Raw genomic sequence first — 24,162 nt, 5'->3', positions numbered from 1 at the left:
AAATTAATTAATTTTATTTATAGATATTATAGATAATTTATTATAGATTAACATTAATTGAATATCTTATAAATAACAAAATTCATATAGCATATAATATATTTGAATATTTATTTATATTTATACTAGTTGTATAATTTTTAAAAACGAAAATAATAAAAAATCCTTATCTACTTAATATTATGAACATGAAACACCAGAATCATTTATAATTAAAGTGCATGCAAGATCTGCTTCTAATTGAAAACTATTCCAAATTGAAATTTTTCTGTTTCCAAATTCCTGTTTTTCTAATAATAATCTTGTATTAGGAACATGTGCCCAATATTTTCCTAAAGTAGGATTAATTAGAATATCATTAATATTTTCATTTGAACTTGCACTTGTTCCTTCTTCATTAATATTATTCCATTGACTAATTAAATTAACACTAATAATTGACAAATTAAATTCTTTAGCAATAAAATGACAAATATTTGCTAGATGATTTAAGATAATTGTTGTTTTATGATCTTTGGAAAATTTAAAAATTAATGCTGGTAAAGAATCAATAATTATAATTCTTGTACGGCATTCTTCATTTTCTTCTTTTAAATTAATTGATAACCAATGTAAAACTTTAAGTAATTGATGTATATTATATACACAACATACTTTGATACGTTCCATAGTTTCATTTATAACCTAGAATTAAAATAAAAATATATTTTGCTTAGCAATTTCATTTTAACTTATTAAATTATTATTATAGTATTATAAAATATATACATACCTGCTTATTATAATTTTTCTTTAATAAAATTTGTTCTATTCTTGAACCACAAAAATCTCTTTTTGTATCAATATATCTTACAAGATTATTGGATTTAAGTGCAATATTAATTGCAATTGAAAAACACAATTGTGTTTTTCCACTTGCAGATAAACCACATATTTCATATATTTGACCACAATATAAACCACCTTTTAATAAATTATCTAAACTAATCAATTAAATTTAATATTAATTTTGAATTCTGAATATTCATATTTAACATATTTATATACCTTGATAAGTTTGTAGAAATTATATTTTTTTCTTCTATTTCAAATAATTGAAAAGCATTTTTAAGTAGACCTCCATATTTTTTACAAATATTTCGCTTAATTTCAATTATGTCCTATAAATTATTAACTTATTTAACCTTGCAATCAACATTTTGCAAAAATTATTGTTTATATAATATATTTAATTTTAAAATTTTCATTTTTATTTTTTTTTAATAATAAATCTATATATGTATATATACCTTTAATGACAATCCTGTAAAAGATGCTAATTTTTCAGAATCTTCATCTATAAATTGTATAACAGTACAAATATGTTTATGTTGTAATTGTTCTATTACGATGCTTGATAATTTCGAATTTATAGCTGTATTTAGTTTAGTCATATTTATGATAATTGATATTCTAGTCACTCTTTATTTATTATATATCATACTTTTTCAATTCCATTACTTTCTTTATCTATTATTTTTAAAATTAACTAATAATTAAAATTAATAAATTTCCGGAAAATTAAAACTAGCTTAATCAATATAATAACATAATAATCAATCTTTTAGAAATTTATGATTAACAGTACAGATAATTAATAATTATGAAAAAAAATAATCTAATTTTAAAATATTTATATAAAAATTTACAATTATTCTACATTAATTTAATAAAATTTTTATCTTTTTCTATTTATTAGTAGTAGTAAGTTTCAAATTATTATCGCGTATACTACGTAGATCAATGTAAATATAACGGTGGTACTCAAAAGATGATGCGTTGAGTATCGAAATGACCTCAGCGTCATTCTTACGATTGTACGTATCACAAACAGGTACTTCGTTAAACATAGTAGAATCAAGTAGAATCAGAAAAAAAGATTATGAACTCAAATGTATTTAAATTTCACTTTTTATTTAGTTATGATTTATATACGATATATTCTATATACAATTATGATTTACTTTGTGAAAACTTACTGGAACTTTATCATTACATTTAAAAATGTGTCTAACATACGTTGTATTACGAGAAGTTGCGCATGTGTTCAATATATAGATAAATATTTCTTTGATTTTGGTTAGAAAATACACAAATTCACAAATATAAGAAGATACAAAATGAAGATCAACGAAAATGTAAGTAAAAATCTCCTTTTTTGAACTTATACTTGCTTATATTTGTAATATTAACGATTATAACAATTGTGAGTAGCACGTGGTACCTTTAAGTGTATATAACGCGGCAACCATATTACATCAATTATAAAATATCAAAATTTAGAATATATTCTAAATTTTCTAAATTCTCATAAATTTACTTTATAAAAAATATATAACAAAAAATTTTTTTTTATTTAAAATAACAATTTATTGAAAGATAAGTTTATTGAATAAAAAAAATTTATTTTTTACATAGAAAATTATTTTAATTAATTAATTAATTTTACAAATAATAATTATAATCAAAAAAAAATAATGAAAAATATCTAATTTTATAAACACGTGATGCATAGTTAATTAAATGAAAAAGATATATGAAAATAGATACATATATGTAGTTTCATGGTATTAATTTATTTTCACTATAAATTGGATCGAAATATTTGGATAACGGCGATCCCAGGAATGTAAAGTGATGTAATACTGTATGTAATGTATGCCTATATTTGTCGATCGTATATACCATTATATAAAATCATTATGGAAGAAAAATAATAATTTATTTTTATAAAATCTTTTAATTTCAATATTAAACTATATAAAAATATTTATTTTATGAATATCTCGTGAAAGATTAATTATTTTGCAAATAATTTCATTAAACTATTTTATTTATCTCAATAATGTTTTTTATACATTAAATTCTTATCATAAAGAAATAAACTGTAATACTCTTTTATTAATAATTTTCATATATTAGCAATACATATAACAATAGATTTTGTAAAATGTATATCTACATTCAGAAATAATAGTTGCTGATTTGATTTGTTAGTCGGAAAACAAGTCCTTTTAATATTTTTACCAGTAACCAATCAGGAACGTTTAATACTGCCACGTTGCCAAGTATCCGGTTGCATTTGACCAATCGCAGATTCAGCACTCAGTTGAAGCGGCATCTCTCCGTGGCTTGTGTAAACGTGAAGTAGCAAGCAGCTCACGATCTGGTCGCGGTCGAAATTTGTCGGGAACCGTCGCCATGTTTAGAAGTGTGTGCGTCCTTGAGCGAGTCGAGCGACGATGTTCTGTAAAATATTAGATATAGCTCATGCACTGTATATTACGTGAAGTACCTAATTACAATTTAATGCTCGTCGATCACGAGTGTAACAATTATTTTCGTGGATGGCTCACCTACATTGCAGAATTTTGTGATTACAGTATGGTAAGTCCGCCCTCCTATCAGACCAACGCCAACATGGCGGACGAAAAATTTCCTTTGTATCGCCGCGAGGCTCCACTGACGCAATTATGAAAAATGTATTCTTTCGGAAAGCGAAACACTTCAAAAGATCGAAAAAGTTGTTTTTTATCATCAAAAAGTTTAACTAATAGACTGGTGTAACAATTATTATTATTAGATTAAGATAAATTGATATTTTTCTAATAAGAAGACTTGAACGCCCTGAATGCTTGATATATTGGACGTTTGCATATTCGTTGCAATCTTTTGATATTCTAAATGACATTGTTCGTTTCACTATTCAGTTGATTGTAGATACATTTTTAAAGTTCATGTTGTTGTATTTTGAAGGATATTTTTTCTTTTGCGCAATACGCATGTTTTATAAATTCCAATGTGGTGTATCAGTTGTGAACGGAGAAATTTTGATTTCGGCGCTTTTTTCACAAATCAATTAACATTCTCATTTTGATTCATTGAAATTATTTTACTTAGAATAAGGTTGAAATGTATATATTTGACCTAAAATTCGATAATAAATTATTCATATATTTTAAGAAATTGAAAAATAAACTTATTACCAATCTGTGAAGCTTTAATTTCTTATTTTTTATATATGTTTTTCTTTAATTATTAATTTTATATGTATATTTTTTTAATATGAAATAAACATATAATTGTCAAAAAAATGTGCAGTTTAATATAATATTGCATACAATTGACAAATTGAAATTATTTTTCAATTTTTTTAATTTTTAATTTGCTCCTTTTGTTTGTTTTCATTTGTTTTTTTTTTTAATCTAAAATAGTTTTTTTTATATTAATTTAATTTAAAGAAAAAAATTTTTAAAAATTCTTTTGATAAATATAAGATATAAAAATTGAAACATTTATATAATTTTTATTATTTTATCATCAAAATTAAAAAAAAACAATATTTAATCATTCTTTTTATTATAAAAAAGTATAAATATTTATTATTTTAGGTTTTCCAAAATTTAATTATAAATAACTTAAATTTAAATTTGAACTGTGATAAATAAAAATTTTTATGGTATATTTAAAATTGTATTTAAATGATATATGCATTGTCAATATTGAAAAAATTCTAATATGTATTTATTTTATTTTTTTATTAAAAATTATTTCATATAAAATTAAAATAATTTTTATCTTTTTAATAATATTTATATAATTTAATAATATTTATCAGTAATTTGTTTTAATAGTGTAATGTGTAATGAGTGATAAGCAGACTGCACCTATTTTACCGCCCCTTAATGGGGGTGGAGGAAGCAATGGAAGCACAACTCAGCAAACAGTTAATCTGCAACAAGTTCTTGCTACTGCTCAAGGACTCAATGTTCTTACCACAGGTGCTGGACAACAATTTGTTATTACTTCACAGGTTCCTGGTCTTACACAGGTAAATATTTATAATTATCTATAATAAATATCTAAATTTTTTAATGAATATAAATTAAATAATTATTTTTTTAATCACAGGTTATTCCAAGTAATGCATCAACAAATGCAAATATTCAACAAATTGGTGTTAATATTAGTAGAATTGTTAATATTAGTGGTACACCACCACGTGCAAGTAGTGTGGGAGTTGCAGGTGTCAGTAGTTCACCTCTCACATCTCCTACCCGTCAAAGTTCACCTAAAGTTGTTTTAGCAACATCTCCAAAACTTGTTCGTACTTCTATTAGAAATATGTTTGTTGCACCAACTTCTCAAGCTTCATTGCAGTCACCACCTGCAAGGAAGAAATTGAAGTTAGCAGATTCCACTGAAAAATCTACTATGATTGCTGATGATACAATGGGTTATAGAAGAAGAATTATGGAACATAAAATGAAAAGAATGCGTGCAATAAGAGAAAAATATGCTGAAAATGCATCAGAACTATTCTTTCTACATGCTGGAGGCAATATGATGGATTTTCAAACATGGAGAAAGAAACCTCCAACACCTCAATACTTGCATTTTTTACGGCAACATAGATTAGATCCAGATGATGATGATGAAGATTTAACAGCCCCACTGCCAGCAATATCAGAAATTCCATTAACACCAACTACAACTACTGTTTCTACAATAGTTCCTGTGAATCAATGTACAGAAGTAAAAATTTCTGGAATCAATGTTGCTCCAGTTGCAGTATCTACAACATTGCCTGCTGCAGTAGCCCAACTTAATCAACAAGGTAATTATATTATTATTTTAAATATATGTAATAAATTTTATGATTTAAATAAAGAAAAAAATACTAATAATTTTACGAATTTCTAATAAAATTTTATATTTAGTCAATTATTTTTCTTAAAATGCTAGAAGGCACACCATTTATATTTATTTTTTTAAAAACTGATAAATTAGAAAGTAAAAAATGATTTCTATTTATGCATAATGTATTAAGTTTAAAAAATATATATTTTGATTAATATTATAATATTAATATTATATATATTTAAATATATTTTGATTTGTTTTGTATAGAAATTATAATATTAATTTTTCCTTTTTGATAGATATTTATTTGAGAAAGTGGAAAAACAATTAAAAGTTTTAGTACATATTTTACAACAATCAAAATAATTACTTTGCATAATAGGACATGTACCAGGTAGGCCTCAAGGGGGCCGCCATGGCATGGTGTTTGCCTTCAGACCAGCAATTCAGTCTTCACCAGTCACTGCTCATCCTCCACCTACTTCTACTCTAGCACCCACGCTCATTATAGGTGATTACTGCAGGCTTATCATTTGATGTTTAGATCCATTAATCTTCCTTATATAGATTTCTATATAAGTTATCTTTGTTGCTTCTTATCATATTTGCATATAGTTTCTATTTAATGCTTTTCATATTTTCATTGAATTAAATTCAGAAAAAATGAAACTTAAATAAAAATAAATAATTAATATGAAAATTATTTTCACTTTATTAAAATTATTTTGCATTATTAAAATTAGTTTATTATAGATTTAATTAAATAATTTAGTGTAATTATAATTAATAATGTTGTTTTTTATAATTAATAGTATAATAGCATTAATAATATTCAATATTCCTTAAAATTAAAAAAAGCAGTGATTTTTATTTAAAACAATACAATAAGAAATTTTATTTCATGTAATCTTTTTTTTAATTCATTTTTTATTATATTCATATTTCATAATTCATACTCATAGTAATATTTATATTTGAGAAATTTTTATTATATTTATATTTATGTTAATAATTTAGATATTAACATATCTATGTTTTCTATGTTTTCTTTAATATTTTACAATGTTAAAGAGAGACCATATAATCCCACAATAGACGGCTGATTCAAATTTATATATTTTGGAACAGTCCACTCTGTGTGGGAAAATTAATTAATTCACAGCTTATGTAAGGTTGTTTAGCATTATGCTTCTCAACCTAAGGGCACTCTTGATACATATATATATATTTAAAAAAATTTGTTAAATATATTTGATTATTTATTAAATATTTTTATTATTATTACAGGTAATGCACCAATAGTTCCAGGTTCACCAAAATCTGTAACAACAACTGTTCCAAGTTCAGTGATAGATAAATCTACAATAACTACATCTATTACAACAACTATTACCACAATGACCACTTCTACTGTTACCTTTACTGGAGCTACTACTACAATTGCTGTTACTACTACCACAAAAACATCTTCTGCGCCTACTACACCTGTTCAACCTGTTGTCAAACTTGTTAAATTACCTGCCTCCAATGCGACTTCATGTGATATCACAAATAATCAAGAACAAATAGTAGAAAAAGCTAAACAAGAAGCATATGTCATGCAAAGGATTGCAGAATTACAACGTGAAGGATTATGGTCAGAAAGAAGATTACCTAAGGTACAAGAACCACCTCGTACAAAAGCTCACTGGGACTATTTATTGGAAGAAATGGTTTGGTTAGCTGCCGACTTTGCTCAAGAACGAAAGTGGAAAAAAGCCGCAGCAAAAAAATGTGCGCGTATGGTACAAAAATATTTTCAGGAGAAAGCAATTCAAGCACAAAAAGCTGAAAAATCACAAGAACTTAGGTTAAAAAAGATCGCTAGTTTTATCGCTAAAGAAATTAAAACTTTCTGGACAAATGTAGAAAAAGTAAGTTTGTAACTTGTAATAATTTTATTTACCCCATACTATTAAGCCGACAATTTCAATATATTTCAATTGAAAATGTGTGCTCGTTATGGGAACAGCAAAGTCTGCTCATTGTGTATGATTATATTTATTTTTATAATCAAAGAATTGATGCAGGACATTTATTTTCATAACTAAAACATATTTAAAACATTATTTTTATAAAAATAAATATATTGTATGTATTTATTCTTTTTTTTTTTTTTAAGTTGGTGGAATATAAGCAACAAACGAGGCTTGAAGAAAAAAGGAAACAAGCATTAGACCAGCACTTAAATTTTATTGTGGGCCAAACAGAAAAATATTCAACATGGTTAACTGAAGGACTTAATAAAACTGATGGCCCTCAAAGTATACCAGCCTCTATGAATAGTTCACGCATTTCTTCTCCAATACCACCTGGCAAATCTCATTCTGATGGTGTGTTAAATATATATCGAATTTAATAATATTTTAATAATATATTTGATGTTAATATTATATATGTTAACATTATTTATGAGATGTTTTTGAATCAATTCTAAGGTTCAAAACAAATATAGTAGTTAATGTACAAAAATGTTAGTTAAAGCTTAATTAAAACATAAAGTTAAACAAAGTTAGCTTTAAACAAAGCGAGAGAGAAATAAAGTAAGATTACTGTTTTCGTTACATCGTCTTTTTCCGTTTTGTTTCATGTAACATGAATTTAAATTGCTTATAATTTAATAAATATTTTAATATTTTTGTATAATTTATTATATATTTGTTTTGGTTCTAAAATTAGTTCTCGAAAAGTTCCGCGAATATATTAATATCCTAATATAATAATTAATATCTTTATATAATATTTTTTAATATAGAGGATTTTCAACCAAACCAAAGTTCAGATGATGATGAAGAAACTATAGCAAAAGCTGAAGAAGAACTGAAATCTGTGACAAATCATAAAGAAGAAGTTGAATTGTTAAAAAAAGAATCGGAATTACCCTTAGAAGATCTTTTAAAAGAATTACCACCTGATTACTTAGAGAATAGAAGTAAAAGTTTGTCACCCGCATCAAGGGAAGTGGAAGAAGTATGTATTATATTTTTGGATTATAAGTGAAGAATATAAGTGATATTTTATTTTGATAAATAATTTTTTTTATATTTTAAAAGGAGAATGAAAAGACAGCAGATGGAGATATGGATTTTGTTGCCGCATCAGATGAATCCTCAGATGAGGAAGAAACTATCATGGAACAAGAAAAACTGGAAGAAAATGCAGATTATAAACAAGAATTAGACGATCTCAAAGTATGTGTATACTTTTCTAGCTGTTATAGAGGAGTAATGAATTTTCTCTATAAAAGTATAATACTTTTAGGCTGAAAATGAAATGTCTATTGATGAACTTATGGCTAAATATGGTAACATATCAGATGTGCCAATGGATGTTGAACAAGAACCAATTCAAGGTAAATATATATAATATTATTTAAATTAATTTTAGTTGTAGAATATTTATATTTTGATGATGACATTCTACCATTCCTGATGATTCAAGAAATGGTTTTCATTCTTGATTTCTATTTTTGATGTAACATGAGGCATTTGTCTGAAAATTAAAATTTACAATTACTAAATCAGTATGAACACTTATTTTTAATGTATATATACATATAAGTATATATATATATATATTTGTATAGAATCAGATAAAGAAAGCACAAAGCAAGAAGAGAATGAAGAAGAATCTACAAGTAACGAAAGTGAAAGTGAGGAAAGTGATAATGAAGTTGGAGAAGAGGAGTCTCAAACACAAACTGATAATGAAACTGATATTGGACTTAAATCTCTGTTAGAAGATATATCTATGGAGAAATCATCAGATGATAAAGTAAAATAATATTCTTAGATAATGACAATTTTTATTTAAAAAAATAATATATTGGTTATTTTTTATAGACTGCAGAATTGGATCATTCAGATGCTCACAATGAAATGGATAACGTAGCAGCATTGGCAGAAAGTATTCAACCTAAAGGAAATACTTTACTTACAACTAGTGTACGTCATTCTAATATTTTGATAATCTTTTTGTCGTGGAGCCAGTCTTTATTGTTGAGACAGCCTTCCATCCAAGGTTGTGTGACAATAATTTGCACATGACCATTTAGAAAGGCTAAAGTATAAGTGGCATCTTTTCTTGACAAGTAAATTAATTCGTCGATTTATTTTAGAGAATTGTCACGACAATTTTTATAAATTATATGAGTTAAAAAAAAATATTTATAATTCTCTAACAAAAAACTGATATAATTTTAGGTTGTTACAAAAATTCCATTTCTTTTAAAACATCCTCTTCGAGAATATCAGCACATAGGATTGGACTGGCTTGTTACAATGTATGATAGAAAATTAAATGGCATTTTGGCAGATGAAATGGGTTTGGGTAAAACCATACAAACAATTGCTTTACTTGCGCATTTAGCATGTGAAAAGGGTAATTGGGGTCCTCATCTCGTAATAGTACCAACATCTGTAATGCTCAACTGGGAAATGGAATGTAAAAAGTGGTGTCCAGGATTTAAGATATTAACTTATTATGGAACACAAAAAGAAAGGAAACAAAAAAGAACAGGTAAAATTTATTATTAAACAGAAATATAAATAATTATAATATTAAGAAATATAAATAAAATATTTATAATATTTTGTTTATTTTTAGGTTGGACAAAACCTAATGCATTTCATATTTGTATAACGTCATATAAATTAGTTATACAAGATCATCAAAGCTTTAGAAGAAAAAAATGGAAGTATCTTATATTAGATGAAGCTCAAAATATAAAAAATTTCAAATCACAAAGATGGCAATTATTGTTGAATTTTCAAACACAACGGTAATTTACATCATTATATTTGGATAATGTACTTTAAAAATAATTATAATTAATATTTGTATTTATAATTGTATATTTTATATTGTATTTTATAAATATTATTTCATATGAAAATCCTCATTGTTACAGACGTTTATTGCTTACTGGTACACCTCTCCAAAATAACTTGATGGAATTATGGTCATTAATGCATTTTTTAATGCCAAATGTATTTCAATCACACAGAGAATTTAAAGAATGGTTTAGTAATCCTGTTACTGGAATGATAGAAGGGAACAGTGAATATAATGAAAACATCATTCGTCGTCTGCATAAGGTTTGTACGTAATTTGCTTTTATATTTATAATTATTTTATGTATATAGTTCGCTACCGACACAGATATATAATTATATATTATATATCTGTTTCATATAAATAGCGAAATATTAAAAAAAAATTCTCTATTAAAACTCGCGTGTCATAATATATATTTATATGACATTCGAAACCTGTCTGGAGAAACATTTTTATTAGAATTTTTATTATATCATTTGTTTTTTCATCCAACTCCTTTGTTGCATTTACATATTACTTATACGTTATATTACATATTACGTTATTCATAGGTTTTACGGCCTTTTTTATTGCGAAGATTAAAAACAGAAGTAGAAAAACAATTGCCTAAAAAATATGAACATGTTGTCATGTGTCGTTTATCAAAACGACAGCGATATCTATATGATGATTTTATGTCTAGAGCAAAGTAAGTGTTACATATTTTATATTTTCATAATATATGTATTATATATTATAAAATATACATATTACATATATGTATAATATATACAAATTTATATAGTACATAATATTTATTTTAGTACATTAGTACATAGTATTTTAGTAAATTATTATAGTACATAATAAATATAATTTTTGTTGTAAAGGACAAAAGAAACTTTGGCTAGTGGTAATTTGTTAAGCGTTATTAATGTATTAATGCAATTACGAAAAGTATGCAATCATCCAAATTTATTTGAAGTAAGACCTACTGTATCACCATTTCAAATGGAAGCAATTGAATATGTCACTGCTTCTTTGATATGGAGTGCTCTGGATTATGATCCATTTAAGGTAATATATATAATTTAATTTTTTTTTTTTTCATAATCTTAATTATGTTTTTAAAAATTCAAAGAAAACTATAATATATATTGATCTTATTTTATAGCATATCGATCTATCTAGTGTTAATCTTTTATTATGTGATTTGGAATTAACTCTTACCGCATTCGTGGCGCATAGAGTTAGGCGTTTACAAACGCCACGAAAACTTATAGAAGAAATAGACACACAACCAGAACCATTTCCAAGATGTCCATCCGGAAAAATTAAAATTAATGTTAGATTATCTAATCAAGTTAAACCATCATCTATTCCACGACAGACCCAAGCAAAATTAAAAAATTTAACCGGAATTTTACCTACTCCAAAAGTTGGGACATCTCCTTTAATAAAAACTGCAAATAATCAAAGTACTCCAACACAAGGTATAAATTTGATTTTATAAATATTATTTATCAATATTTAATTTATTGTTTTTTTATTTAATTTTTTTTTTATTTAATTTTTTTTTTATTTTCATAGGTGTCACATTAAAAGTAGCAGGTGGCCAACAATTGCAGGGATATTCTGTACAATTAGTTCAACATCAAGGTAGTGTAAAAGGTGAGTATTTTTTCCTCTTATTTTTTTTAATGTGTATATGTATATTTAAAAACCTAAAATCCTGTGCATCATCGATCAGTGGTTGCACTCAAACTTGTCACTGTGTAATCATTCTTGCAGTGGTGCTAGAGGAATTGATCATCTCGGGCCAGCTTGTTTATAGTTTTCCTATGTTATAAGCATTCTAGAACCGAGAGCACATTAACAAACTTACATTTAATTATTATCTAACATTTGTGAATTACAATTTGTGTAAAATATTTGTTGTATTTGCTTCGAAAATAGCAATTCCTGTTGGAACATTAGCACATAACCCACAAAGTACAACAGTGACACCAACTACAGCAGCAACAAATGCACAGAGGATTACAGTAGGGAATGCAAATATTATAGATGGATTGCAACGACTAGCAACACAAACAGTTGCAGTTAAACAAGGTGATTCCGTCCAAAGAATAGCAATGCCTAATCTTGCACAGATGGTTCAAACATCTATTGGTAGACATATCATTCTGACTTCAAATCAACAAAACACTAACACAGGTTTGTCCCAAGTCTCATGTCCCTCTAAATTATATGTATTCGACATTGTGTGAATCATATACATTTTTTTCATATCATTTGTATGCATTTAAGTGAATGTTAAAGTATAATGCATGATCATAAATATTTTCCTAAATTAATAGCTAAAATCTTTAATTCAATATAGCATAATTTATAAATTGATATATTTTTTATATCTTTTTTTGCTTTTTACAACAGTGATTAATATTGTTTTATACTTACAGTTTCATTTCCAGTAATGACTCCGTGTGTACAACGTTTAAAAGTCTTACCAAAATCTTTAATGGGCCTATCTACTACAGCAACTACTGTAAACAAAGTTATAGGAGGTGTAGTGACAACTACAAGTGGAACAAGTGGAAGGCCCGTAATGAGAGTACCGCCACTCAATGTTACTGCTTCTCCTAATATTACTGCACAGTCTGCCGCTGGTAATGGACAATCTCAACAACAATCGATTCGTTCCGGTATTGTTACTAGACACGCACAAAAAGAATCAGAAAAGGCACAAATAAAAGAACGTCCAAAATCCGAATTTTATTTGGTAATTATATTAAAAATATAATATTTATATTGTTTTATACATTTTTAGAGATTTAAATAATTTTAAATGTAATATCCTTGCAGCCACAATTAGAAGAAGAACGAAAACAAAGAAGGCAAGCTAAGCTTCGTTTGGTTGCAAATATTAATGAAAGACGATGTGCTGCGTGTCCTTTATATGGAGAAGATTTGTTTATGGCATTAAGAATTGGTAAACCATCTACAGCATGTAGATGGCATAATGGTTGGGTTCACTGTGCAACTGCTAAAGATAGTACACGTACACGAAGGCAATTTTTTTCTCGCACAGAAGCACTTGCAGAAGCAATTAAAAGTACAGAACAAATTGTTGAAGAGCTTAAAGAAGTTTTTGAAAGGTATATTATACTAATAAACAAAATTTAATCTTCAATATAAATATTCAATTATCTTTAATATAATACAATTTTACTTTTGTTTTGTACTAGATTTGTTGTACATGTTCCTGCTGTATGTGCTCCTACACCACGTTTCCATGTTTCTCATCCTCCACCACATAAATTGTTTGGTCAACGACGTATACAAATGGAATTACAACGTCAACTTTCGCCAAAATTGGCATTGTTCCATCCAGTAGCTAGTGCAATGATGACGCAATTCCCGGATCCTAGATTGATACAATATGATTGTGGAAAATTACAATCTTTACATCAACTTCTTAGAAAGCTTAAATCTGAAAATCATAGAGTTTTAATTTTTACACAAATGACAAGAATGTTGGATGTATTAGAAGCTTTTCTTAATTTTCATGGTCATATATATTTACGTTTAGATGGTACTACTAAAGTAGATCAGCGACAGGTAATAATTAATTACTATAAACATTATTATAATAATAAATTATTATAAAAATTATTATATATCAATTTATAAAAATACTATAAAAACATTATTTCTTTTATTATATTTTTAATATAGTTTGTCTTATGAAAAAATTATAGGTTTTGATGGAAAGATTTAATGGAGACAAACGAATATTTTGTTTCATTTTGTCGACGAGATCTGGAGGTGTCGGTGTAAATCTTACAGGAGCAGATACTGTTATATTTTATGATAGTGATTGGAATCCTACAATGGATGCCCAAGCACAAGATAGATGTCATAGAATAGGTCAAACTCGGGATGTACATATCTACAGGTATATATATAAAATAAAATATATGATATTCTTATATTTATAAATATATTTAATGATATATAATTTAGGTTAGTAAGTGAAAAAACTGTGGAAGAAAATATTCTGAAAAAGGCTAATCAAAAAAGATTACTTGGAGATTTAGCTATTGAAGGAGGAAATTTCACAACCGCTTACTTTAAAAGTGTAAGTATTTAATTTCAAAAGTATCAATAAAATATTCATTTAATATACGTTTAATATATGCTTATTTAATCATGTATAATATGATTGTAATTATTTTTAGTCTACAATTCAAGATCTTTTTAATATTGATCAATCGGAGAACGATGCAACAACCCGAATGGCGGAAGTATTGGAACAAAATAGAGATCGAGAAAAATTTTTGCAGAAAGATAATCAAAGTCAAACTTTAGAGGATAAAATAGCAATGGGTGCACTTGAAAGTGCTCTTGCTGCTGCTGAAGAAGATCTTGATGTTCAAGCTGCAAAGACTGCTAAAGCAGAGGCTGTTGCTGATTTAGCAGAATTTGATGAAAATATACCTTTAGATGATGCAGATAGGGATGATTTACAAGTTAGCAAGGCTGAACTTGAAGTACAAAACTTAGTATCTCAGGTAAAATAATATTTATATTTATTTTTCTGATATTTTTTTTAATATCAAAATAAAATTATTAAAAATCAATTTTTTTATATGTAGTTGACGCCCATAGAACGTTATGCGATGAAGTTTGTCGAGGAATCGGAAGGTGCATTTTCTGCAGCACAACTTGCGGCAGCAGAACGTGAACTCGAAGAACAAAAGAAAGAATGGGAATTAGATCGGTTACGAGCGCTGCGTGAGGAAGAAGAAAGACGAATGCGATTAGCTGATGATGACGAGAAGCCTTTGACGTTTGGACGTGAGGATGCGCAAAATCAGGTTAATAGTGCTAGTAATTCTAAGAAATTAGTCAATAAGAAACTCCCACCGAATAGGAGGAGGAATTCGCGTAAGAATATTAGTAAAAGTGCTCAAGAATCAGAAAGTGAAACTGAGACTACTACAGAATCAGAATCAGAATCACAAGAAGATGTCGTAGAAGATAGTCTTGACGAAGAGTCAAGTCATACGGAAAGTCAAAGTCAAGGCGATGAAGATGAGGAGGAGGAGACAAATGATCAGAATGATTCTGGAAAAGACGGATATCCAAAACGTAAAAATCGGTCTAATAAATCGTTCAGTCAAAATCATTTTGATCTAAACAGTCCGCGAACGAGATCTAGGGGAAACGTAAAAATTAATTTATGGACATTAGATGTAAGTCCTATTTTACCAGGTATAAAACCAAAATGTCGTGGAAGAGCTAGTAATTTACGTAAACAACGCGAACTTGAAATGAGAATGAAAGCAGAAGAAAGTTTCGTCTTACCTTCATCTCCCGTTTCAAGTTGTAAAAAATTGAATAATGCAAATGTTTCAAATAAATTCAACGAAGAAGATATTATGAATCAAAAAGGAATAACATCTGATTTAAAATCTACTGACAGTGAACAAGATACAATTTTACCTGCTGAAGAATTATCTGAAAGCATTGAAAATTGTAAAGTGATAGCAAATCATTGTATTATTGCAACTTCTTCACCAAAGTCAAAATATATTAAAACAATCACGATAGAAGAATCTAATTCTGTTCCTTTAAATTCGATAGAAACAGAAACATGTTCTCAATCAGGTAATTCATCTGGCATGTCAGAACAGTGTAAAAATTCAGAAGAAAGTATAATTGATGACAAAATTTGTGATGAAGATGTAACAGATATGTCATCATCGATATATATTACACAATCTATGTACAAATTAACAGCGCAATCTAGTAATTCTGAAGGTGATGCAAGTTATAATGATGATTCTGAAAACTCTAATGTCGATTTGATTTCACAAAGTAGTAATTCTTGTTTGTCTACAATAGAATCAAATACAATAAAAAGAATTTCTGATTCAAAATGTTTGAAAAATTCAATAACTTTAGAAATAGATGAGGAAATTAATATATCAGAAAATTCATTGATTGCTCCCTTAAAGAATAAAATGATTGCTCAAGATGTAGATGAAAATACCGATGAGTTTACAGAGAAGTTAAATGATTCTATTTCTAAAAATGAGATAATTTCATCTAATATTAATGAAGACATGCAAATAAAAGAAGAATTACTTACTTCTAATATAAAACTAAAGACATTGGAAGATAAAATTGTATATAAATTCCAAGATACAAATGTATCAGATGATGAATGTGGGTCAAAAAACGATGCGAGAACACAAACTCCTACTGAAAAGGAAAATGTGAACGTAGAAGAAACGTTCAAAAATAAGGAGCAATTTGATGAAAATACTTCAAATTCAAATATGACACATAAGTTTATTAACGATACTGAATCTATTTCTGTGATAGAATCAAGATCTAGTCAGGAATTTAGTAGCATCAAACAAGAATCTTTTACTAAATTAGATGAATGTATGTATGACGAAAATGATTCAAAAATTCAGTTGACTTCATCAATGCAAAGTAATGACAATACTTTTTCTTTTGACACTTTAAATTCGAATGAATCATGTGGATCTGAGTCTAATCTAGAAAACAAAATAAAATTTCGTAAACCAGATATATCTTATGGAGTTATTACAAGAAGCGCAAAAATAAATATTAATGTAGATAATTCTGAAAATAAAAATTTAGAAACGCATTCGTCTCTAATATTATCTGATGAATCCTATGAATCGAAACAAAATCAAGGAAATGAAAATTTAAATTCAATTTCGAATATTCATCGTAAAGAAGTTAGTAAGATGACACAAATTCGAAGACCAGATACACCTCGACCCACAATAGAACAAGTTAGAATTACAAGATCGAGTGTAGTTCGTTCTTTAACACCTCCACCAAGTTCAAATCCCATGAAATCAGTACATAAAAGAAGACCAGATACTCCTTTATCAGAATGTTTTAAATCTTCTCCACGACCAGCAACAAGATCTATGTCAAATATAAATTCACCATTAAGAAATGAAGAACAGAATACAACATCATATGAAAGGCCTATGACGCGTAGTTCAAAATCCTTGGATAATGGATTTTTAAATCCACCTCCATTTCGAAGAAGTAGTTCAATACCACCAATGAAACCACTCTCTGAAAAATTAAATGAAATGAAAGATTGCAGTTCTGTTTCGACTAGATCTAAGAAAAACAGTGAATTTAACAATATAAATATAAGCACAAAACGACGACCGGATACACCTGTTCCTACTTCTGAACAAACATCGAGAGTTACTCGATCTGGACTCAATTTCATGATAAATTTAGGAAAGTCGAGTCCTAATTATATGTCAAATAAAGGAAATAAACATATCCGGAAAACAGATTTATCTTCTGATTCAAAAGCACAAGAAGAAGAATCTTCTATTTCAAAAACAGAAACATTAAATACAGATTCAAATGGAAATGCAGTCGTATCAGAAACCTTTACAAAACACGATGATCCATTACCTACTTTTAATGATGTTAATGAAAAACCACAAAGAACAGCTAAAGTCGTAGCTATTCTTACTTTGGATACAAGAAGTAATTATAGTAATAAAGCTTCTAGTTCTGTTCATACAAAAACATCTAATTGCAATTCTGTTGATACGAAAAATAATAAAAAAAACGTCGATTCTAATTCCAATTCCGGACCTGATTCATCAGAAAAAAATTGTGTTCTTAGAATTTCAGATGTTACTTCAAATTGTAAACTAGATGGATGGTGTAGTTCTGGATTGGATAATAGAGATAGAGATCGCGTTTCATCTAATGTATATTCCAATGTAGCAAGTACTTATACAAATTCTAGTAAGTCAGGAAAAACATCGACGATGAACAAAAATACATCGTTGAATTCTAAACTTAAAACGGATAAAGTTTCATTGCCTGTACAATCAACAGTGATAGCATTGGTCGATTTAGATAACGATCCTAATTACGACTCATCAGATGGTTCAAAAAGATTAAGAAGAAAAATTAAGCGAACACGATTATCATCATTTGCAAAACCATTGATAAGAGGAAAAACGAACGAATCGCAAATAATCGATACGGTAGGCGATGAAGAGCAAATACCACCATTTAAAAAAGCAATTCGTTCTCAGCTTCCTGCTCCTCCTCCTCCTTCACAAACAACTCAACTGGAAAAACTAAGTAGCGGTACTATATCTTGAGTCTCGCTAAAACTTTATCGCTGTAATATTTAGCAGCGTGTTTATATAAATATTTCTCATAATTTAGACACGCATAAACATTATCTTGGACTACTACTTGGAATTGCGTGCGCATAAGAAATCCAAGTTTTATTTGTTTCTTAATTTTCACATAATTCTTGTATATAATCACAAAAGTAAAGATAAGTAAGATATTTCTTTCGTTGTACTAAGTACATACGTGTAACATTTTTAGCATTGTAAATTGTACTTTCCTGTAAAGGTTTCAAATGTCTTTAAGTGACATTGTAATTTATACTTGGTGATAAAAAAAAATGAAAGATGAAAGAAGTAAGATATCTGACTGTATCATATTAGAATATATAGATGAGAACAATTCATTACAGCTTAGTTCATTAGCATGCTACAAAAGTCTCGCTTTTCGCGATGATTTTGTAGCGATTGATCATATAAACAAAAGAAATAGACAGTCGATTCAGAAGTAAACAAAAACAGAAGTAATACTGTGAATGCGTCGTACTTTGCTCTTGTGTAACGCCTTGTATTACATACTTTGCGAGGTGACGACCTGATTACATGCTAGACTTAAGAAGTTCTTCGTTTAATGGTATGCCCCACTGTAATATTTAAGTTGCGTGCCTGTATTTTGTATGATCGAGTGAGTCCGAGGAAGGAAATAAACAAAATATTCCTTGCTACGAAGATCATGTGTTTTCTTATTTCTTGGTGCGTATCCAAGTCTGTTCGATCAAAGGTTCAGTTCCGTTTTGGTGTCAAATTTTGCTCAGTGTGCTTGGTTATATATACTGAGATCATTAAAAATAATGATCTTGTATTCTCGCGATGTTTTGGTGTGGCAAGGCTATCATGACCGCACATTAAAAAAAGTTTTTTGCAAATTAGATAATAGCATGCAGTAGAAAGCTCCAAATAATTATTTATAAAATGGCACCAAAACACTGCCTTTGCCATTCCAAACTTGGAGTCAGCCAAGGTATAAGCAGGCACATTAATGAGCGTCTTGTATATTTGATATTTAATGCGAAGTTAAAATAACAAAATTCTTGATGACAAAAATGAGCCTTTGAACGAGCAAAATGTATGTATATTTCCTATTCATTTCCTTCAAATTCCAAGATTATTTCATTTATTTCGACATTGGTATTTTTTAACTTCATTTATGCTTAATAGAAGAAATATGAAGACATGTATAAAAATGAAGAGGAAACGATTTTTTCTTCAAATTCTTCTACATACTTGAAAAGTTGGTGCTTCATACACGACGCTCATTCTTCGTAATCCCCTTAAATCTTCTTGAAGCAGATTTTTTATTTCTAATTTTTGAATAGCTCTCATAGTCGTACTTTAATATCTTGCAGATATGGTTATCGGACGACAATATGGAGCAAATGCCGGTTAGTGTACATATTTTATTTATATTTTCGTTTTTTGAAAATATATAAAAATTATTTTCATTATTAGATGTGGTGTCCTCCTACACCTCCTACAACGGATAACGATGTTTACATCGACTATTCTTTGGGATTTCTTTATGAAAATACTCCTATGTCGGAAGCACAATTACCTCCGATATACATTAAAAAAGAACAAAAGAGAAGTAGAATAGAAGCCGGAATTAATGATCGCGATGGTAAGTACAATATATAAATATAATTACAATATATAAATTCATTTTGTTTAATTCATTGTTTTTTAATATATTTTTATTATTTTTATAATTATATATTAAATTTTTTATATCTTATGTAGGACGTCGAGCGGTTAAAATGAGGCATAAAGAAGAATCTGTTTACGCACCGAGATCTTTATTCGATCGGCCTTCACCAGCACTTATGAAAATTCGCCGTGATATGAAATTACATAAATATCGTATAGTGCGGCCACCAATTCCACTGCCGGGTATAAAGCCTTCGCATATATCGAAATCTTCTGTGGACCAAGAACATGTTTTAGATTGGATGATACATGAGGATTGGGCTTTACTTCAAGCAATTCAAATTTATCAAGGACTGCCATTAAATTTGATGATTTTATCTCCTGGTCACACTCCCAATTGGGATTTAGTTGCAGATATAGTAAACAATACTTCTCGAATATATAGATCTCCTAAACAATGTAGAAGCAGATACGAATCGGTAATAGTACCAAGAGAAGAAGGAAAATTACTTTACGATACCACGCCGAAAAAACAAAAGAAACAAAAAGGCGTTTACAAAATGCCTCAGGTTTCCGAGGTATATCAAGATATTTTTATTCTACATTTGATAAGAGATGCTTTGGAAAAAAAATTATTATTTTTTAATTATCTTCTTTTAGCAACAAAGTAAAACAAACAGGCCAATGAAAACGTCTCAGTTATATAATCAGGATAAAAATCATTCGTTTACATTAATGTGCTGTCAAAGATTTGATACCATTAAATCTGTTTCGAATAAGAGAACACCTACTGTTAAACCATTACTCGTTAATCCGTTAATGAAAAATCCTACCAATGCTGCAGTTTTAGCTGAATGTGGTATTCAATATGATAATCCGTTAGCTCCTATAGAAGTTGCAACACGACGTGCCGATAGGATTGCAAAAGAGAAACTTAAACATGCTGTTAGTATAATACTGTATAATATTTTAATTATACATTAATTAAGTTTTTAAGTTCTTGAAAATTTTATTAATTTATTGTATATGTAGGTTTTAACTGCGGAACAGCAACAACAAGTAGCCGCTCGTCTATTGCAACAGCAGCAGCAGCAACAACAACAGCAACAACAACAACAGGTTCAACAGCAACAACAGCAACAACAGCAACAAATTAAACTGCAACAACAACAACAAACTCAACAAAATATTTCAAACACCACAAGTCCTCAAGTACATCAATTAACGCAAGTTGCAACCACCGTTACAACAGGGTTAACTACAATGAAGACTATTACTACAATTACTAATGTTACTACCGGTGGTACGACAGTTGCTACATCAACAGTTAAAACTCGACCAGGAGGAACATTAACTATGCAAGATGCACGGACAGCACCAACTGTTGTTAGTGTTGGTAATCTTCAAGCTGCTCAAAGAATTGCAACCGCAAGTTTAGTATCTGCTGCCCAAAATTCTCCTGCAGGTACACAAAAAAGTATAGGTGTTACTGTGGCAACGCCTTCTGGTAGTAAGACGTTAACTGCTGCACAATTGCAATATTATCGGCAACAGCAAGTTCTATTGCGACAGCAGCAACTAAAAGTATTACAAGCACAAGCTGCTGCAAATAGTCAAAAAGTATCGGTAGCTGTTTCAGCTGCTGCTGCGCAACAAAGAGCTACGTTGATGAAACAAAATATAACTAGTGGCACTGTTGCACAAACTACTGTTGGAAAACAAACTGTAGCACGTGCTGTATCAGAGACGGAAATGGCTGCACTAATAAAGCGACAAGCTTTGCAGCAACAAGCAAAAGCGGTAGCTCAAGTACAAGTACCTGCACAGACTGGACTTACTCCAGCTCAAATATTCGCACAGGCAGGTTTACAAGTACAACATGCTGGAACATCTACAAGTGGAACTCCAGTTGCTACCTTAGTAAAAACTGCAAATGTACGTACAGCAACACCTCAACAAATTCGTCAGCTTGCTCTTCATCCTCAGATTATCCATCAAAGAAAATTGCCGGCACAAAAAGTTGCACAATTAACGCAAGTTGCCGCGAAAACTGGTGTTCAGACTCAATTAATTGTGCAACAAAAGTCATTACCTGCGACGATGACTGTGCAACAAATTCAACAAGTCATGAAACATGTACAACCATCTGCAATGCAACAATTTACACATGTATGTTATATGTTTTATATTTGATATCTTTTTTTTTAATATCTATTTATTATATATTTATAATTTTTTAATAATCATTTTATTTTATTGTTTCTTTTTCTATGATTTCAGGTTTCTACAGGACAAACGGTCTCACAACCTGGTCAAGTAGTCTTAGCTAAATCTCCATTACAGACAAGAGTAATTCCAGTTGCATCCGCTGCTTTAAAACAAACGATTCAAGTTATGACTGCAAGTAGTGCTCAATTACGCCAAGCTACACCTGCTCAAGGTAAACCTGTTGTTACAACCGCAAGAGGTAGTCCCGGGCCTAGTCAAGTTAAATTGCAAACTCTTGCACATCCTATTCATCCTCAACAAGTACAACAACAACAACAGCAACAGCAACAACAACAACAACAACAGTCACAAACTCAACCAGATGCTCAACCAAAGTAAGTATATCTTCATCGGGTTTTCATATTTATTATATGTTACAAAGTTTTTTCTACTTTCAATTTATGTTTATCAAGCGAAATGAAATCAATATGGAATTCTCATTTGAAAAAACAAAAAAAATTAAAAAGAAATTACAACATTCCAAAAGATATTGCAAAAGAGTAATGAAAATTAACTCTAATCAATTCGATGTAGTAACTATTTTCGGTTTAGATATAACTATAATATTTGTGTAAATATCTTTTTACATATGTATAGTTATATATCATAAAAGATTTTCTTGATATTTTATTTTTATTTATCAAGAATGGTATTTCAAAATCATTGGTATTTCATATATCATTTCAGTTCGATTAATATTAAAATACGCCAATTTTATTCTATCATTTTTCAAAATTTGCTGGCCGAATTTGTACATGATATTAAAACAAAAATTTTGTGCATCATTAACTTTTAGAGAATTGCTATAGTATTAACATTTATTACATTTTTTGTTTCAAATATAAATACAAATTGTTAACGATTATAGAATTGCAAACAAAAACATGAGTGGTAAGACTATGCACAGTTTAATGTTCTGATTTCATTGAAATTAGAGCCCACGCATGTTGAATGTTTTGCATCCTTAGAACTTATTGAAAAAAACTTTTGACAAATTAGTTTATATTAAGCAATGCAACTTTGTTTAAGGGATATAATGTATCAGATAATGTAAATGTTATTTTCTTGAAAACGAGGAATAATTCGTAGAAAATATCTTCGCAATATTCTGATTGCATGTCAAAATGTATTCTTCTTGAATTTATAAAAGTTAATGAGAAATAATTCAGCCTCGAATATTTAATTTGTTGATACATACGAATGGGAAGAATATAATTATGAAACGATTGTATGCGATTGTATATTTATCTATAGTTACCTGTAGAACTTACAAATTTCTTTTGATGATGCGATGTTTATACTAGAACTTTATCAAATTGTGTAAGATTGTACTAATATATATAAATATGTATAATATTCGTGTATCATAGACGCTAAAATAAATCTGTTATAAATAATTTTGTGTATTTACATTATATAAATATATATTATACATACATATATATGTGTGAAATTTAAATTTCAAACATGTGATAATATTTATACTTTT

The 24,162-nt window shown here is 28.3% G+C and overlaps 2 protein-coding genes and 1 non-coding gene across 7 annotated transcripts; 2 read left to right on the top strand and 1 right to left on the bottom strand.

Annotated features, from left to right (window-relative positions):
• Positions 1 to 124: 124 nt before the first annotated feature.
• Positions 125 to 2,170, bottom strand: LOC122712368 (DNA repair protein RAD51 homolog 4). The gene is made up of 5 exons (XM_043931948.1): positions 2,019 to 2,170; positions 1,290 to 1,509; positions 1,048 to 1,160; positions 773 to 983; positions 125 to 684 (listed from the first exon to the last, which is right to left on the bottom strand). The coding sequence occupies exons 2-5, from the start codon at positions 1,431 to 1,433 to the stop codon at positions 181 to 183; spliced, it is 972 nt and encodes a 323-aa protein (XP_043787883.1). The 5' UTR covers positions 1,434 to 1,509; positions 2,019 to 2,170; the 3' UTR covers positions 125 to 180.
• Positions 2,050 to 24,070, top strand: LOC122712367 (helicase domino). 5 transcript variants are annotated; one of them, XM_043931947.1, is made up of 32 exons: positions 3,282 to 3,426; positions 4,674 to 4,870; positions 4,951 to 5,656; positions 6,065 to 6,193; positions 6,970 to 7,595; positions 7,844 to 8,054; positions 8,477 to 8,691; positions 8,775 to 8,912; positions 8,983 to 9,073; positions 9,308 to 9,495; positions 9,564 to 9,665; positions 9,924 to 10,239; positions 10,327 to 10,501; positions 10,631 to 10,817; positions 11,109 to 11,245; positions 11,427 to 11,613; positions 11,711 to 12,029; positions 12,127 to 12,207; positions 12,493 to 12,750; positions 12,996 to 13,315; positions 13,399 to 13,691; positions 13,782 to 14,154; positions 14,295 to 14,491; positions 14,560 to 14,674; positions 14,775 to 15,107; positions 15,192 to 15,413; positions 20,108 to 20,143; positions 20,211 to 20,379; positions 20,499 to 20,983; positions 21,066 to 21,350; positions 21,438 to 22,574; positions 22,686 to 24,070. In XM_043931947.1, exons 2-32 carry the CDS (start codon positions 4,685 to 4,687, stop codon positions 23,010 to 23,012), a joined length of 8,544 nt encoding a protein of 2,847 aa, XP_043787882.1. In that variant the 5' UTR covers positions 3,282 to 3,426; positions 4,674 to 4,684; the 3' UTR covers positions 23,013 to 24,070. The 5 variants fall into 5 exon arrangements, with proteins under 5 accessions (XP_043787878.1, XP_043787882.1, XP_043787877.1 ...); XM_043931943.1 differs by lacking the exons at positions 3,282 to 3,426; positions 20,108 to 20,143; positions 20,211 to 20,379; ... (2 more) ...; positions 21,438 to 22,574; positions 22,686 to 24,070 and adding an exon at positions 2,050 to 2,177 and having other exon boundaries at positions 15,192 to 19,430; XM_043931942.1 differs by lacking the exons at positions 20,108 to 20,143; positions 20,211 to 20,379; positions 20,499 to 20,983; ... (1 more) ...; positions 21,438 to 22,574; positions 22,686 to 24,070 and having other exon boundaries at positions 15,192 to 19,430.
• LOC122712433 lies at positions 7,626 to 7,755 on the top strand. Its single transcript, XR_006346338.1, has one exon. It is a non-coding gene; the product is annotated as a small nucleolar RNA snoR639/H1 (small nucleolar RNA).
• Positions 24,071 to 24,162: the final 92 nt, after the last annotated feature.

Source organism: Apis laboriosa, unplaced genomic scaffold, assembly GCF_014066325.1.
Source record: "Apis laboriosa isolate Shangri-la unplaced genomic scaffold, ASM1406632v1 scaffold1_cov151, whole genome shotgun sequence".
In the NCBI taxonomy this organism is placed as follows: domain Eukaryota; kingdom Metazoa; phylum Arthropoda; class Insecta; order Hymenoptera; family Apidae; genus Apis; species Apis laboriosa.
Note: the sequence above shows the minus strand (reverse complement) of the source record. Positions and strands in the feature narration are given on the sequence as shown.

Coding starts and splice junctions, on each gene's coding strand:
- LOC122712368 (XM_043931948.1), bottom strand. CDS start 1,433: ATGACTAAACTAAATACAGCTATAAATTCGAAATTATCAAGCATCGTA. Junction 984..1,047: donor ATTTCTACAAACTTATCAAG/GTATATAAATAT, acceptor TTAATTGATTAG/TTTAGATAATTTATTAAAAG. Junction 685..772: donor AGAAAAATTATAATAAGCAG/GTATGTATATAT, acceptor TTTTAATTCTAG/GTTATAAATGAAACTATGGA.
- LOC122712367 (XM_043931943.1), top strand. CDS start 4,685: ATGAGTGATAAGCAGACTGCACCTATTTTACCGCCCCTTAATGGGGGT. Junction 9,074..9,307: donor TGAACAAGAACCAATTCAAG/GTAAATATATAT, acceptor ATATTTGTATAG/AATCAGATAAAGAAAGCACA. Junction 14,155..14,294: donor CTAAAGTAGATCAGCGACAG/GTAATAATTAAT, acceptor AAAAAATTATAG/GTTTTGATGGAAAGATTTAA.